The sequence below is a fragment of the Hibiscus syriacus genome, unplaced genomic scaffold (genome assembly GCF_006381635.1).
Source record: "Hibiscus syriacus cultivar Baekdansim isolate YM2019G1 unplaced genomic scaffold, ASM638163v2 tig00013960_pilon, whole genome shotgun sequence".
NCBI lineage: Eukaryota > Viridiplantae > Streptophyta > Magnoliopsida > Malvales > Malvaceae > Hibiscus > Hibiscus syriacus.
The window spans coordinates 1045807-1061678 of NW_024062312.1; the positions used below are offsets into that span (position 1 = coordinate 1045807).

The 15872-nt window shown below is 34.7% G+C and overlaps 2 protein-coding genes across 2 annotated transcripts; one reads left to right on the forward strand and one right to left on the reverse strand.

Annotated features, from left to right (window-relative positions):
- Positions 1-11122: 11122 nt before the first annotated feature.
- Positions 11123-12829, forward strand: LOC120206585 (spastin-like). Its single transcript, XM_039206194.1, has 5 exons — positions 11123-11311; positions 11377-11515; positions 11698-11766; positions 11836-11961; positions 12716-12829. Exons 1-5 carry the CDS (start codon positions 11136-11138, stop codon positions 12827-12829), a joined length of 624 nt encoding a protein of 207 aa, XP_039062125.1. The 5' UTR covers positions 11123-11135.
- Positions 12830-13444: 615 nt separating this feature from the next.
- LOC120206697 (heavy metal-associated isoprenylated plant protein 39-like) lies at positions 13445-14112 on the reverse strand. The gene is made up of 3 exons (XM_039206276.1): positions 14067-14112; positions 13883-13958; positions 13445-13803 (listed from the first exon to the last, which is right to left on the reverse strand). The coding sequence occupies exons 1-3, from the start codon at positions 14070-14072 to the stop codon at positions 13475-13477; spliced, it is 411 nt and encodes a 136-aa protein (XP_039062207.1). The 5' UTR covers positions 14073-14112; the 3' UTR covers positions 13445-13474.
- Between the last annotated feature and the right edge of the window lie 1760 nt (positions 14113-15872).

Here is a 15872-nt window from a genome sequence, read left to right on the forward strand (position 1 = left end):
TTTTTGTCGTACTAACATTTTATTTTTGGCTTTCAGCTTTGTCAGGATTTTATCATTTTTCCTTGTTTTGTTTTCCTTTTGAGTCGAAGGTAAGTATGTTCCTCCTCACACATCACTCGCATTGGCATAACATAAGCTCTAGACACGAGCTTCGATCCAAATTAGTTGGGGTGAATGCTTTACTCTCGTAAGAATTTATTCTTCGTATGAGTTTTAGCAAATAACCCATGGGATACATACTTTATACCTTCGTAGGGATTTATTCCTCGTACGGGTATAAGACAGTGAATCCCCTCGAATTGAACTCGTTCCGTTTGAAACCTGTAATGGGTGAGGATCGAGGGTCTGGCAGCCCAAGGGGGCACCGACATCAAGGACAATTCGAGTCCCTTTTTTCCGTTAGAGCCGAAACCAAGCATATAGTGAACCGTCGAACGATCACCCTAGGTATAGTCATACCGAACCTTTGTCTGTCAGTAGGTACCCAAAATAGGTGTACACGAAGGAGGAACGATTCTAAACCTTAACCTTTTAAATTTGTAGAATATATTTTTTTTCCGAATAAAGCATGCGAACTAGATACCATGCGGTTAGGACCAATTTCTTGAAAATAGATCATTTTGGGTAGATAGCATGTCCGGGTAGGATTGTTATGTTTGGGTAGATATCATGACGGGGTAGGTGTTATATCCATCTCTGAATTACATTTTTATTTGTATCAATTATTTTACATGTACTAACTTATTTTTCTCTTTTGTTTGTGTATACTAACTTATTTCTTCTCTTTTGTTTGTGTCATTTTGTCATTTGCATTGCATTGCATCATCATAATGCAAAAGTGTTGATCCGTAAGGGGATATTCGAGAGAAAATTTTCACAAGAAGAGATAAAAGTTTTCAATCAAGCGATCGCATACACAGACATGCATTGAGGGCTAAAAAGAAGTCCAGAGTACAAGAATGAGACTTGCTCAAAGATCGTGCATCATTCGAGATTGATATGATAATCCATTGATCCGAGGAGTGATCCAGCAGTATATTTTCATCTACAAGCATTCTATCACTAACAATCAAGGAGTGGCATACAGACTTCAGCACTGTAGAGGCATTAATGGTGTCAGATTACGAAACGCTTTAGGGGCATCAGTTTCAAATACGAAGAGACGAAACGAAGCAGTGAGCTCAAAGATTGTGCAACATTCGAGACTAAAACAATGATCCATTGAGCCAAAGAGTAATCCAACAGTAGATTCTCATCTACAATTATTTCATCGCTATCCATCAAGGAGCGACGCACTGACTTCAGCACCGCCGGGGCATTAATGGTGTCAGATTACAGATCATTGAGGGGCATTATTTTCAAGGACGAAGATCTGAGACGAAGCAGCGATCTATTTCAGACTTAGCATCTAAGCGAATGCATGTCTGTAAAGTGGATTGTCTTGTGAGGCGAAGGCTTTTATCTCTGGTGAAAATTGTTCTAAAATATTCATCGTTGGGATCAACATTTCTGCATTTGCATTTGCATCATTGCATTTTGCACAATATCCATTTAAGCATGTTTACATGCATTAATCATACCTTGCTGGAAACTTTGAGGAAGCACTTCTAACTGTGCACTTGCATTCACACAGTACTGAGAATGGATGTAAAATTTGAGGAATTGAAGAAAGAGTTGAACGAGAGTTTGCAAAAGATACAAGCTGAGTGGGAGGTTAAAATGGAGCAGATGCAAAAGACTACCGTGGATTGTATCTTGCAAAATCAAAGTGACCTGGTGGATCAAATGGTAACAAGATTGACTGAGCTTAACCAAGGAAAAGGCAAAGAGAAGATTTCCTTGACCCATGAAACGGTTAAATGTGTGAAAGCACATGCTAGTTCGCAACCAATTATCTCGTCCAACGGGACTCCTAGTCACCTAGCGACGAGAAGAGCCAAGAACGAGATCCCAGATAATTTGAAACAGTGGTGCAGAGAGACATTCCATGGAATGAGAGGACAAACCTCTCACAACGGGATGGATGCAACAGAACTAGTACTAGTTCTCGACTTGGTGCTCCCGCCCAAATTCAAGATGCCCGAGTTTGAAAAGTACAGGGGAACCAGTTGCCCCAAGGCCCACCTCACGATGTTTATTCGAAGAATGACTGGATACATTAACAATGATCAGATGTTGATCCACTGCTTTCAAGACAGTTTGATTGGACCCGCTTCAAGGTGGTACCACCAACTGAGTCGTTCTCAAGTCCGCTCCTGGAGGGATTTGGCTAGTGCTTTTCTGGGCCAATACAAGCACATGATTGATATGGCCCCCGATCGAACAATGCTTCAGAATATGAAGATGAAGAATTATGAGAGTTTCCGACAATATGCTCAATGATGGAGGGATGTCGCATCTCAAGTGCATCCACCAATGACTGAAAGAGAGTTCATCACTCTATTCATCGATACATTGAAGTCTCCATATATCGACTACATGATAGGGGTTGCCACTAAGAGTTTTTTCTGACATTGTCATGTGTGGAGAAATGATCGAAAGAGCAGTCAATAATGGCCAGATAGGAGGCACTAGTCATTCCGACAATGAGGAAAGAGATGATACTAACATTGAAGGATCTTATCTATCTAATCTGGGGACCAAACTTCATAAGGCATTCTGTCGCATCAATCCACTCCCAATGACATATGAAGAATTGCTCCCAATGCTAGTTGAGAGGAACCTTGTGACTCCAGTTCAATCCAAACCAAGAGAGACCCCATATCCTGAAGGCCATGATATTAACGGCATATGCAGCTATCATGTTGGGAGCTCGGGGCATACCACTGACAACTGCAAGACACTAAAGCACAAAATCCATAATATGATTTATTCAGGGGTATCCTAATACTAAGCCAGAGAAGTCATTGCATCAACCACTTGCATCCATAGAGATTGTTTTGTTTGAACTCGTTTTTGTTCTTTCTTCAATATTTGCTTAAATATTTTTAATCTTTGATGACTGAAATGATGCTACCTTCTAAGGTTAAATAATTGAACAAATTTTAATCTTTAGTTCTTTGAATATCGAATGAATTACATATTCTTTTAATTCTTCAAGAATTATAGATTTTTTGACATATGGCAAGATTAGACCTTTTTTTTATCCTGTCTAAAACCCAAAATAAAATCTCTCGATTTTTTTTTACCCGAAATAATTCCTGGTCACTACCAAATAACCAATTTTTGACATTCTATCTCTTTGAGACCTTGAAATATTCTTTTCGACCTTGAAACATTCCCTCTCTTTGAGACCTTGAAATATTCTTTCCACCTTGAAACACTGTATTTATTTTTTAAGACAAAAGTCATACCCGTACATTTCTTTGAGCCAATAAAGTCATCATCGTCTTCTTAGACGTAAAACCAACATTTTCTACCAATAAAACCTACAGACATTGAGTACAAGATGTTCAATTGAACATGAACCTTCCTACAAAGAAGACACAGTGTGAGGCATCTCGCATCGATTTTCTGAAGACGAGCATGAGCAATTGAGACATGTTGAGAGCAAGAAGCGAAGAGAAAAAAATAGAATTCATTCAAAATAATTCTATCATGCATTAATTACTGTTTTCATTTAAATAAAAATTAATCCTGAAAATCTATCCCCCTGGGGATACCTCTTCTGCAAGGACTTCTGTGTATGAGATGATGAACAGCTTTCTTTCTTTATCCCTTCACAAAAGGAGAAAATATATCCCTTGTGTCCCCATTTGAGCCTGAATGATATTTTCTTCTGATTCAACCCTAACCAAGGATCACCCTCCACACTGGGGGGCAAGTTGGAGGAAATCTGCGCTTGAGTAAATACATTGATCCAGATGAGATACTGAAAGGTGAACCAAACATCAAGTGCGAAGATCCAAGCAAAAACAAAGAAAAATCAAAGCAAAAATAAAAAAAAGGCAGCAAAGAACAAAAAGAGGATAAAGAATACAGACGAAGAGTCCCTTGACTCAAATGACGCATTAAGCTTCAAATCGTGAGATTAATCAAACACAATCACTCTAGAATCATTTGACTCGAAGATCATAAAACATCAAGAGAAAGACATGCGAGTAGATTCAAATTGAGCAAAACAAGATCGAAGGCATCAGAGTTAATTGATCCTTGGTTCAAATACCCTTAAAACACATGTTTGGGCCTTTTATCCCTTTCTTTCATTACCCTGAACCATGACCCACATTACGTGCCTAAAAAGTCCCTTCTAATCATACATGGATTTCTAAACAGAAGAGACTATCTTCAGATTTCATCCCGCTCATCAGGATTAATATTTTACTTATAAAGATTTTCTAAAAATCTTTAATGCATGATAGAGAAAAATAACAAAGGGGGGTTAAAGACGTAAAATTCTGAGTAACGTCTTGAAGCCAAAGGAGGATTCGAGTTGAAAACCTGAAAGGGCGGCTCGAATATGAAGATTAGTACATAGGAGACGATTGCTCAAATCCCTTGATGAGACATCACACGACATGAATGAGAACATGAGAGTTGGGAGTCAGAGCACACTTCCAATAACTGAGTACAGAAGCTACTCCATCAGATCAGAGAATATCAAATAAATGAGAATATCAAACCTTTGACCAAAATTAACCACTTGAGACTTTTTTATCCTTCCTTACTTAACCATATCTCAAAGATAGCATTGATCTTGACACTTGTCAAAAAAAAAAAAAAAAAAAAAGCTATAATTTATTGAAGGATTAAAAGAGTAATTAATTCTTTGATATCCAATGAACTCTTGTTTTATGACTTGTCAATTGTGAAACCTTAAAAGCGGCAATATTTTCAAATCTTTTGATTAAACATTTTTCAAAACTATTGATATTTTCAGACTTTTGAAAATAAAAGAAGAAGAAAAACATTTTCAAATAAGATAATCTCTCTGGAGGCATATCTTAGAATTCAACAAATATCTCACCGAAGCTCAGAATCGAAGCTGGGGCAAGAGAAAGTTAATTTTTGGACAAAATTTGATGGGACAAACAAATGGTCTCAGGTAAAGGTTTGCAAGAGTACACCATGGTGGAAATACGGACAAGTTGAATCAATGATAGACTGCTCTCGCGATCATTCTCCTTCTAGATCGAGAAAAGTATATACATACATACACATGCATACATACATACATACATCCATGATACATAAAATTTGCATTAAACATTTATCATCATGTGTATTAAAGACATTTTTCTCCTCACTTGAGGACAAATTCAATAAAAGAAGATCAAATAAATTTCATCTTGACATCTATCATAACTTCCAAAATAGTTAGTCAAAATTGCATCATTCTGATCTTTTCAGGAAATTAGAGCTCGGAAATAACCAGGTGTTTTCAACCTGAAAGGACAATGCAATCCACATATTTGGCTTCCTGAAGTCAACAATCAGATCTTCTGAAGATGTTTCCTCAACATGCAGGAATCAATAGATAAACTTTGAGCTATTGAGATTATTTTCTTTTAAAAAAAAATAAAGTGTCGTCTCACTTGAGATAGTTTTCTTAAAAACAAATTTTATTTTGTCTCGCTTGAGACAACTTTCTCTTTAAAACAAATTTCATCTCGCTTGAGACACTTTTCCCCAAATTTTGAGAATTTTAAAACAAATTGTGTTTCGCTTGAGACATTTTTCCTTTGAGATACAAATTTTGAATTTGATTCACTAAAAACAAAATTAATCTCACCTTAGATTGTTGTTTCTTTCAAAACAAATTTTGTCTCGCTTGAGACCTTTTCCCTTTGAGATCCAAATTTCGGATTTGTTTCACATTAAACAAAGTTGATCTCACTTGAAATCGTTTCTCAAAAACAAACTTTGTCTCGCTTGAGACAATTTCTCTAAAAACAAATTTTGTCTCATTTGAGACTATATCTTAAAGCAAATTTCGTCTCGCTTGAGACATCATTTTCTCTCATAATACAAATTTCAAGGTTGTTGTACTTAAAGCAAAATTAATATCACTTGATATTTTCAAAGCTGATTTGTCTCGCACGAGACATTTCCCCTCTTAACAAATCCTGAAATTGTTTCATTTGAAACAAAATAAACGCTTTTGAAAACACCTTTGAGATTATTTCCATATAAACAAAATCGACAATATTTGAATCTTTTAAAACGATTTTTTATCTCTTAAAGACAATTTCTTTTGAAAAAAAATCTTTGGGTTTGTTTCTCTTGAAAAAAAATCTTTGAGTTTGTTCCTCTTGAAAAAATCTTTGAGTTTGCTCCTTTTGAATAAAAATCTTGGAGTTTGTTCCTTTTGAATAAAAATCTTTGAGTTGTTTCTTTTGAAAAATATCTTTGAGTCTATTTATTTTGAAACAAAGTTTTGTCTCTCTTGAGACAATTTCGTGAAAAATCTTTGAGTCTGAAACAAAGTTTTGTCTCTCTTGAGACAATTTTGTGAAAAAAATCTTTGAGATTGTTTCTTTTGAAAAAATCTTTGAGTTGGTTTCTTTGGAAATAAAATTTTGTCTCTCTTAAGATAATTTCTTTTGAAACAAAAATCTTTGAGTTTGTTTCTTTGGAAACAAAATTTTGTCTCTCTTAAGATAATTTCTTTTGAAAAAAAAAAATCTTTGAATCTGTTTCTCTTAAAATGAATTTTGTGTCTCTTGAGACAGTTTCTCTTGAAGTAAATCTTTGAATATGTTCATTTTGAAAATCTTTGAGTTTGTTTCTCTTAACAAAATCATCTTTGAGTCTATTTCTTTAAAAACAAATGTTGTCTCTCTTGAAACAGTTTCTAATGAAAAACTAACTTTTGAGATTGTTTCATTTAAAACAAATTTGGTCTCACTTAAGATGTAATCCATCTTTGAGTCTGTTTCTTTTAAAACAAAATTTTATCTCTTAACGACAATTTCTTTTGAAAAAATCTTTGAGTCTGTTTCTTTGGAAACAAAATTTTGTCTCTCGAGACAACTTCTTTTGAAACCACCCACATTTTAGATCGTTTCTATTAAAACAAATTTTGTTTCCCTTGAGGCAGTTTCTCTATAAATATAAAATCTTTGAGTTTGTTTCTTTGGGAACAAAGTTCACCATCTTTGAGTCTGTTTCCTTTGAAACAAAACAAACAAAGTCTTTGAGTATGTTTTTCTTAAAACAAAAAAACATCTTTGAGTTTGTTTCTCTCGAAACACTAATCTTTGAGATCAATTCCCTTTAAACGAATTTTGTCTCATTTGAGACAATTCCCTTTAAACGTCATCTTTTGAGTTGTTTCATTTGAAACGAATTTTGTCTCTTTCGAGACATTTGCTTTTGAAACACATTATCTTTGAGCTTGTTTTTCTTGAAACAAAATTAATCTCCTTTGAGACAATTTTTATCAAAATCCAATTTTTGAGTTTGTTTCTATTGAAACACATCTTTGAGTTGGTTTCTCTTGAAACCATAGCTCCTAAAGATGGTCAGCCGTCCTCATCATGTAGGAACCGTGTCATCCCCAGACCAGATTTCCTTATCACGTAGGAGCCGTGTCAACCATAGATAACCAGCCGTCCTCATCACGTAGGAACCGTGTTATCACCTTTAGATGGCCATAACTCTTCATCACGTATGAGCCGTGTCATTCCCAGACCAGATCTCCTTATCACGTAGGAGCCGTGTCAACCATAGATAACCAGCTGTCCTCATCACGTATGAGCCGTGTCATTCCCAGACCAGATCTCCTTATCACGTAGGAGCCGTGTCAACCATAGATAACCAGCCGTCCTCATCACGTAGGAACCGTGTTATCACCTTTAGATGGCCAGAACTCTTCATCACGTATGAGCCGTGTCATTCCCCGACCAGATGTCCTCATCACGTAGGAACCGCGTTAACCTTAAAACGACCCGAACTCTTCATCACGTATGAGCAGTGTCGTCCCCAACAACCAAAATTATCTAATTTCTAAGGGAGAGAACCAGACAAAAACATGATGTCTTGTCGTCTTTGCCCTATTCTTGTTAACACAAGAATGGGCAAAGAGGGGCAGCTGTAGACACCCGTTTTTGTCCGGGTCTTTTTTATTATTATTTATATATATTTATTATTATTTATTATTATTATTATTATTATTTATTATTATTATGTTTATTAATTACATATTACAATTTTTGTAGGCCACTAAGCCCAGATTACAGAAGGTCCATTCCCGGAGCCCAACTAGCTAAACCTAATGGCCCAGTACCCTGAACCAACCCATCAGATTAGGGTTTTAAACCCTAAAACAAATTAGGGTTTTAACCCTAATCCCCTAATGGCAGCCGCCGACTTCAACTCCTCAGCTTCCCAGCCATGAGCCAATCACCGAGCCACCAAGCCGAGATGTCCTGTCGCCACCGACTGTTCTCCTGCATGAATAGTGACCGAACATCCACCTACAGTGACACCTACAGTGACCAAATCAACCAAAAACCAAACCCCAAATTAAAATACCAATAAATCCCTAAATATTCAGGATTTATATCTTGCAAAATCAGAGAAAGCCATGGGCTATTCTAGACATCATCATCTCACCAAACGAAGCAAAAATCAACCACATGCAAAGCAAGATAAAAGGAAGGAAGCAAAGAGAATAGGGAGAGAGGCGGTGATAACAAAAAAAGAGAGAGGCATTCGGGTTCAGAGAAAGAGAAAAAAAGAAAACAAAAAAAAAACAGAAGATAGAAAAAAAAGAGAGATTCGAAACAAAAAAAAAGAGAACAGGGGAGGAGAGAATCTCACCGTGGGTTAGATACTAGTGGGGGGAACGTCAAAGGTCGCTGGAGTCGTTTTGCCGAGAGATAAACCTCGAAGATCTAGGGTCCTAGAGGTCTTTTTAGGGTAAAAGGAGTTGAGATCGGGGTTGAGAGTTGAGAGAGGAACGCTCTGGGGTTTTTTTAGCTTCCTCCGGCCGCCGCCGCCACCGCTTGCCACCACGAGCTCCGCCGTGGCTCCATCTCCTTGACGAGGAGAGGTTGAGAGATTTTAAATCTCTCTTTCCTCTCTGTTTTGGCTGAAGGCAAGCAAATGAGGAGAAGTGAGTGACCTAAGCCCGATTTTGGGCTTATATTATTCAACCAAAACGGCGCCGTTTCAGCAAGGGACCTTCAGCGTGTTTTATCTTGTGGGGTAACTACAGTTTAGGTCCCTCCTCGTATGTAATCTGTTATTTTGGTCATTAATAAAAATTATGATCTTTTACTTTGGGCATTTATCTTTCGATATTTATGATTTAGCCACTGAGTTCATGAATTTGAATATTTTCCTTGCTATTTCGAGTGGCCATGATATTTATGTTTCTTACATTTTAGTCACTGATTCTGTGTTATGTTTTTTATGTTCGAATTTGGAAGCAATATTTGTAAATCAATCATTTTAGTCACTGGTAGCTTGTGTTGTGTATTTTTGTTGACATTTGAATCTGGTCATATCATTTCTAAATATTTTATTTTAGTCACTGCTTCACTTTTGGTTTAATTATTAGTCGGTCTTAATGTTTTGTTTTAATTCATTTTAGTCCTGTATTATGTCTTTTAAATGTTTATATATCTAGCTGTTAATTTCATGTAGTTTTCATTTTGGTCATCAAGTAATGATTTATATTTATTCTATTTTGGAGTTAATATTTTATACCTTTTTCATTTTGATCCCTATTTGATCACTAGTGTGCTTTGGGCAAATACTTTGTTTTGAGCCCTGATTTGTGATTTATTTCATCTTAGTCACTAATTTTATATATGGTGTATTTTCTTTGATGTTTTGATTTGGCCATGTCTTTTGTAGGATTTTTATTTTAATCATTGTTGGGCTTTTGGTTTAAGTATAGTTTGATCCTTTATCGTCCTGTTTATCTCATTTTGGTCACTAACAATATTTATGAGCTATTTTCATTTTTAACACCGGTATTATTTAATATGTGCAATTTGAACTATGGATTACTTTTTAGCCCTGTTAGTTTATGCTTTTACTAATTTAATCCATTATGTTTATGTATTTCTATTTTAGCCCTATTAATGTATGTTATGTCATTTTTGTGGATATTTGACTTTAGACCCAATGTTTGTAATAGTTTCGTTTTAGTCTCTGATTTCATATGATAGATATTTTGGTTGATGTTCGAATTTATCCCTGATATTTATGAATATTTTATTTTAGTCATTTATGTATGATTTTATTGTACTTGTTATTCGGTTATTTGTATTATGTAAATAATGTTTCATTTAATGTAAATATTTTATCTTGTATTTGCAATTACATTTGTTTATATTACGTTTTTATCCATGAAATAATTTTTGATTTTATTTTCAAGTACGTATGCGTAGAATGAGCGTGGAAAGTACCACTTGATCGAAGTGGTGTGATCCGGTACGGCATTTTAACGACATAGAAACTTGAAATAAGTCGAGTATATTTTGCTAATTAATTTGTTCAAACGATGCGATGTGTGTTATTTTAAGTAGTAATTTATTTTATTTTATGTAAATGTCAATTTCAAATTTTGCAGTTGTATTCAATTCACATTTTAGTTAATCAATTTATTTTGTTGTATGCAAACATCAATTTTATTTATATTCGATTCACATTTTATCAAGAGGGAAATATTCTTTATGGATGAGAAATAGTCGAGTTAGCTTTCCCGATGGAGGATTGCTAATTTCGAGATTTCTTTTCGAGTTAAAGAATTTTCTCTAATTATTTAATTCGAAGCAAATTAATCAACGTTCGATAAATAGATCATATTTTAACTTTATATTTGATTTATAATTTCCACCATTTACAACGATGTGTAAGCGACACAGTACCAATTTTGGGCGTTGTGGGGGGTGTTTACCCTTCCCCGCACGTAACCGACTCCCGAATCCATTTAAATGAATCTTTGGTAACGCAGACCGAATCTTGTCTTAAAAAATGATTTTTCTTAAAATTGTTTTAAAAGACGTTTTTAGGTATTCGACCTACCTAACCCAAAGGTTGATGGCGACTCTTTTTAATTTTATTCAAATCAATGCAAAATCACCCATTTTTTCCAAATTAAAGTCATAATTGTTTTTAAAAATAATATTTAATAGTTCCACCTAAAAAAATGGTTATGACATGTAGATGAGGTAGACAGCATGCTCGGTCAGAGGACTCGAGTCGGAGAGCACGAAGCTATGCGGAAGATCAAAAACGAGTTCATGGCTCATTGGGAAGGGCTCTTGACGAAGACGGGTGAACGCATCCTCGTCCTCGCTGCAACCAACAGGCCGTTCGACCTCGATGAAGCGATCATTAGGCGATTCGAGCGAAGGTACTTATACTCACTGATTTCGGCAAATTATGTGCTTTCATATTAATACTTGCTCGTTTAAGCAGAATCATGGTGGGGCTTCCAAGCATAGAGAACCGGGAAAAGATTTTTAGAACTCTTCTGGCCAAGGAAAAAGTAGACCAGAATGTCGATTTCGCAGAGCTTGCTTCCATGACTGAAGGATATACAGGAAGTGACCTCAAGGTATCGTAACGTTTTTCAAGCTCAAGCAACACCGCAAATATCATCCGTCACATAAAATCATAATTATCTTTATGAAATAAATCATGCCGTAATGTCCGCAACACCCGCTATCGCGACCTCAGTATATTACTATGTTACAAATAGTAGAAATATAATCACTCTCCCTTGTTGTTTTAAACCAGAACTTGTGCACAGCGGCTGCTTATCGTCCGGTCCGGGAGTTAATAAAGCAAGAGAGATTGAAAGATCAGGTAAGTTGTTCACAAGTGAATGTCAAATACAGATGTATTCTCATGCATATTCAAACAATCAATTTGCAGAAGAGAAAGAAGAAAGAAGCAGAAGGGAAGAACTCGGAAGGGTTGTCCACTAAAAACGAGGCAGGGGAAAGAGTTATTACCTTGAGGCCATTAAATATGGAAGATTTAAGGGAAGCCATGAATCAGGTAAACCTCACATAATCAAAGTAATTCCATTGTAATGTTACAGTTAGGGACGTAAATGAGACGAGACGGATGGCTAGTTATTTGAGTTTAATTCGGTTGAAGTTTTATCAACTCTCGAATTAAATGGCTCGACTCGGACTCGAGTTCTTAACTAGTTGATACAAACTACTTGATACCTGACTCGAAAAGCTCTTGAGCAACTCAAAATGATAATATTACATTTTTAATTTTAAATATTAATATTTATATATTGTTCTTTTAAATACAATATAAGGATTTTATATATTTTAGGTCCGAGTTTAAATTGACTTTGAGTTTGAGCTTTAATCGAGTTAAATATAAGAAGTTTCAATTTCGAGCTAAAGTTTTTTTGAGTTCAAGTCTAACTCCAATTTTTTTTTTATTTCGAGTTTGAATCAAATTTAACAATTTAAGCTCGTGAGCTTTCGATTCGAGTATCAATTTGCTCTTGAGTCATATATGTATATATATATATATATAGCTCGTGAGCTTTAGAGTCGAATCAAACTTCAATTTATAATTTCGAGTTCGAGTCGAGTTTGACAACTTTTAACTCACGAGTTTACAACTCGAGTCGAGATTCAATTTGTGATTTCGAGTCCGAGTCAAATTTGACTATTTTAAGTTAACGAACTTTCGAGTCAAACCTAACAATACTTAAGCTCACCTCGACCCGGTTACAATTGCAAAAGGTCTAGGGAAATACTCTACCTTGTGTTTTCCATTTGAGCAGGTGGCAGCTAGCTTTTCTTCGGAGGGAGCCGGACTGAATGAGTTAAAGCAATGGAATGATTTATACGGGGAAGGGGGTTCCAGGAAGAAGGACCAGTTATCCTACTTCCTATGAGATGCTCAACACTTATGAATACACTAACAGTCGGTGACGGATCGAGAAATTAAAAAATAAGGTCCAAAAATTTAATTACTTTTTTTTAATATAACGGGTATGCAAAATTTCTTATTTTTTTCCTTCTTTCTTTAATATATTGAATTATATTTAATATCTAATATAAAATAATGAATATGCATTTGATCTCCTACGGGGCTATGTGCATCCACCCCTGCTAATAGTGGTGTTGTTTTAGTTTTACAAGTCATAAAATTTTTCGCAACTTTTTTAGTTTTAAGCTTTAAACGTCCAATATTAACTTTTCGGTTACAATCGAAAATGTTATGAATTTGGGAGTACTTTGAACTCATTGTATAATGCATAGTGAATATGTTCGGATCTTATAACATCATAATTTTATAATATGTTCGTTTATAGACTTCATATTCTCGAAATTTTATAACTTTGTACTCTGAAATTTATAATATAATCTTTTAGATTTACGCTCTTTATATAAAATTATATGTTCGTCCTAATAATATACAAATATGTTTTGGATTGTAAATATTGAATACTGAAAGTAACAAAAATAATTATCTAAGCAAAGTAGGTAAAAATTTATTCTATTACCACTTTTTTTTTTACAGCACAGGTCTGGGAAATTTAGCAGATGACACACGAATTCGGGTTTTCTTCGGCACTTACGACTCGGTAAGGCATAGTCATGTAAGGGTTATAGGCCTTGTAAGCCTCAACAAGCTTAGCAATCTGATCACTCTCCTTCTTTTTATCATCTTCCGACTTCTTTCCGCCGCCGCCGCCGCCTTCATCTTTCTTGGCTCCGCCGTCTTTTTTCTCTTCTTTGGCCGGCCCGACCGTTAAAATCTCGGTGTGCCATTGTTTTCTTAACTTGCCCACAACGTGAATCGGGTCAACGTCTCCGACCACCGTCAGCTTCTTGTCCTTCATGTCCATCGCAATAGAATCGATACCTACACGAGAAAAGGGGCAGCAGCCGATGGTATTAAACAAACATTACAGAACCAGAAAAGATGTTTTTTGATTCGGTACCTGAGAGACCAGAAACAGCTTTCATGGCTTTCCGTTTATCTTTGCCATCGTGTACATCCAGTTTCAAAACAACTTTCTGTAAGAAAAAGAAAACAAGAATCAGACAGAAACATAAGTGAAGATCGAATATCTTGGTAAGAAAAACTTGGAGGAAACTAAGATGGAAGGGAATGAAATTCTTGACCTTCATGGCACAGCAAAGTAATGATTGATGTGATCATAGAAACCATCTACACACGCAAATTGTAAGACGATATATAATAAGTGACAAACTACGTACCATCGGAAAATCAAAGTGAATAAAATTTTATTTTATTTTATTTTATTTTAAAAAATATTGGATTTTGAGTTAAAGGTTATAAAATAAAATTCGGATAATTTTAATAATAATTTATTGTTTTAATTAGTGAATTAATTTTTAAATTAATCATTGATATATAGAGATGGATCAAGGGGACGGGTGCAACAGTCGCCCCTGAAAATTTAAAATTATAATACATTTTAGATTTTTTTTTCTTTATGATTCAAACTCCTAACTTTGCTTAAAGAATTTAGTGTCTCATCCAAATAGACTAACTAGTTGTTGGTGATTGATTTTCAAGTTTGAGTTGAATCTCTTAATCAGTGATTGAAATATCGGCCGGATAATGGTATAGCGACCGCTATGGCATCTGAGCCCAACATCACGGAAAATAGCGGTGTGAAGAGGAATCACACCAATAGTGGAGGGTCGCGGTTGTAATTTAACGGATAGCGAGCAATCGCGACAATAGTGGATCGCCATTCCGCTATTTTAATTTAAAAATTAGTTTTTTTTTAAATCAACTCGTTTGGAAAAAAATTCATGATCGCAATACTCGCAATGACCGCAATAACATCCGTTATATATCCGCAACAACGATAAACAAAACGCGACCGAAAACGCGGCCGCAATTGCAATTTAAATCCCTACTCTTAACCCTGAATGACATAGGCATATCACATATAAAAATATGAAGAAATATATGTATATTGTATATGGTTATAGAAATTCATTTAAATCGAAATTAAATAGTACTGTAATATTATAAATATTTACAATTAAATTTAAACAGAGACTCGAATCATTCAGCTCGACCGAATTTTATAATTTTGAATAAAAAATTCAAATAAAATTTGAGTTATAAAATATAACTCTTCAATTCAAATAACTTCAACTTTTTTTAACTTGATGCGACTTGATCGAACGCTCATCCCTAATTTCCATTACCATATATTAAAAATTCAATTTATTAATTAATTTATGTGATCGATGATCGGATTGGTTATACTTTAAGTCGATCAATTATTTTTATATTAATTCAGTTTTCAATTGTTATACTGAACTAATTTAGAACATATTAAATCAATCTAAGTATATTTTAAACTCAACTTGTATGGACTGACGTTATCTAATCGAACGATCAACATCGTTGACGGCAGATTTGAAGAAGTCAAATACTTTGGTTTGGTTAAATTCTTGGGTAAACTACGCATTTAGTACACAAACTCTTAATTACTTTTTGTCTGTTTTAGTATCTAAACTTTTAAATTTTTAAAATCATACCTAACGTTTAGTTCTTATTTAATTTTAGTACCTAAACTTCCAATCTTTTCAAAACTTGACGTTAAATTTTGAACAGGTGTACTAAAAAAAACAAAAACTAAAGTTTTTAATAACGAGTACTAAAATGAAACAAAAACTAAACTTTATATATGGTTTTGAATAAATTAAAAGATTAGGTAATAAAATAGACTAAAACTAAAAGTTTAAGTACTAAATGCATAATTTATCCTAAAATTCTTTTTGGGTAAACTACATAAATGGTCTCTTAACTTTTAGAATGCTTTCATTTTGGCCATCAAGCTTATAAAACTTCCAACAGAGTTGCAAGTTTTAAAGGTTTAGTAACCAAATTATAATCGCCCTAAAATTTCAAGGGACATTTATGAAGTTTACCCATTCTTTTAT

Bases quoted from the DNA above. Each gene is read 5' to 3' on its own strand.
- LOC120206585 (XM_039206194.1), top strand. From the start codon at position 11,136: ATGCTCGGTCAGAGGACTCGAGTCGGAGAGCACGAAGCTATGCGGAAG. The intron at 11,767-11,835 runs GTAAGTTGTTCA...ATCAATTTGCAG, and splicing joins AAGAGAGATTGAAAGATCAG to AAGAGAAAGAAGAAAGAAGC. The intron at 11,962-12,715 runs GTAAACCTCACA...CCATTTGAGCAG, and splicing joins TAAGGGAAGCCATGAATCAG to GTGGCAGCTAGCTTTTCTTC.
- LOC120206697 (XM_039206276.1), bottom strand. The intron at 13,804-13,882 runs GTACCGAATCAA...TTTCTCGTGTAG, and splicing joins AGCTGTTTCTGGTCTCTCAG to GTATCGATTCTATTGCGATG.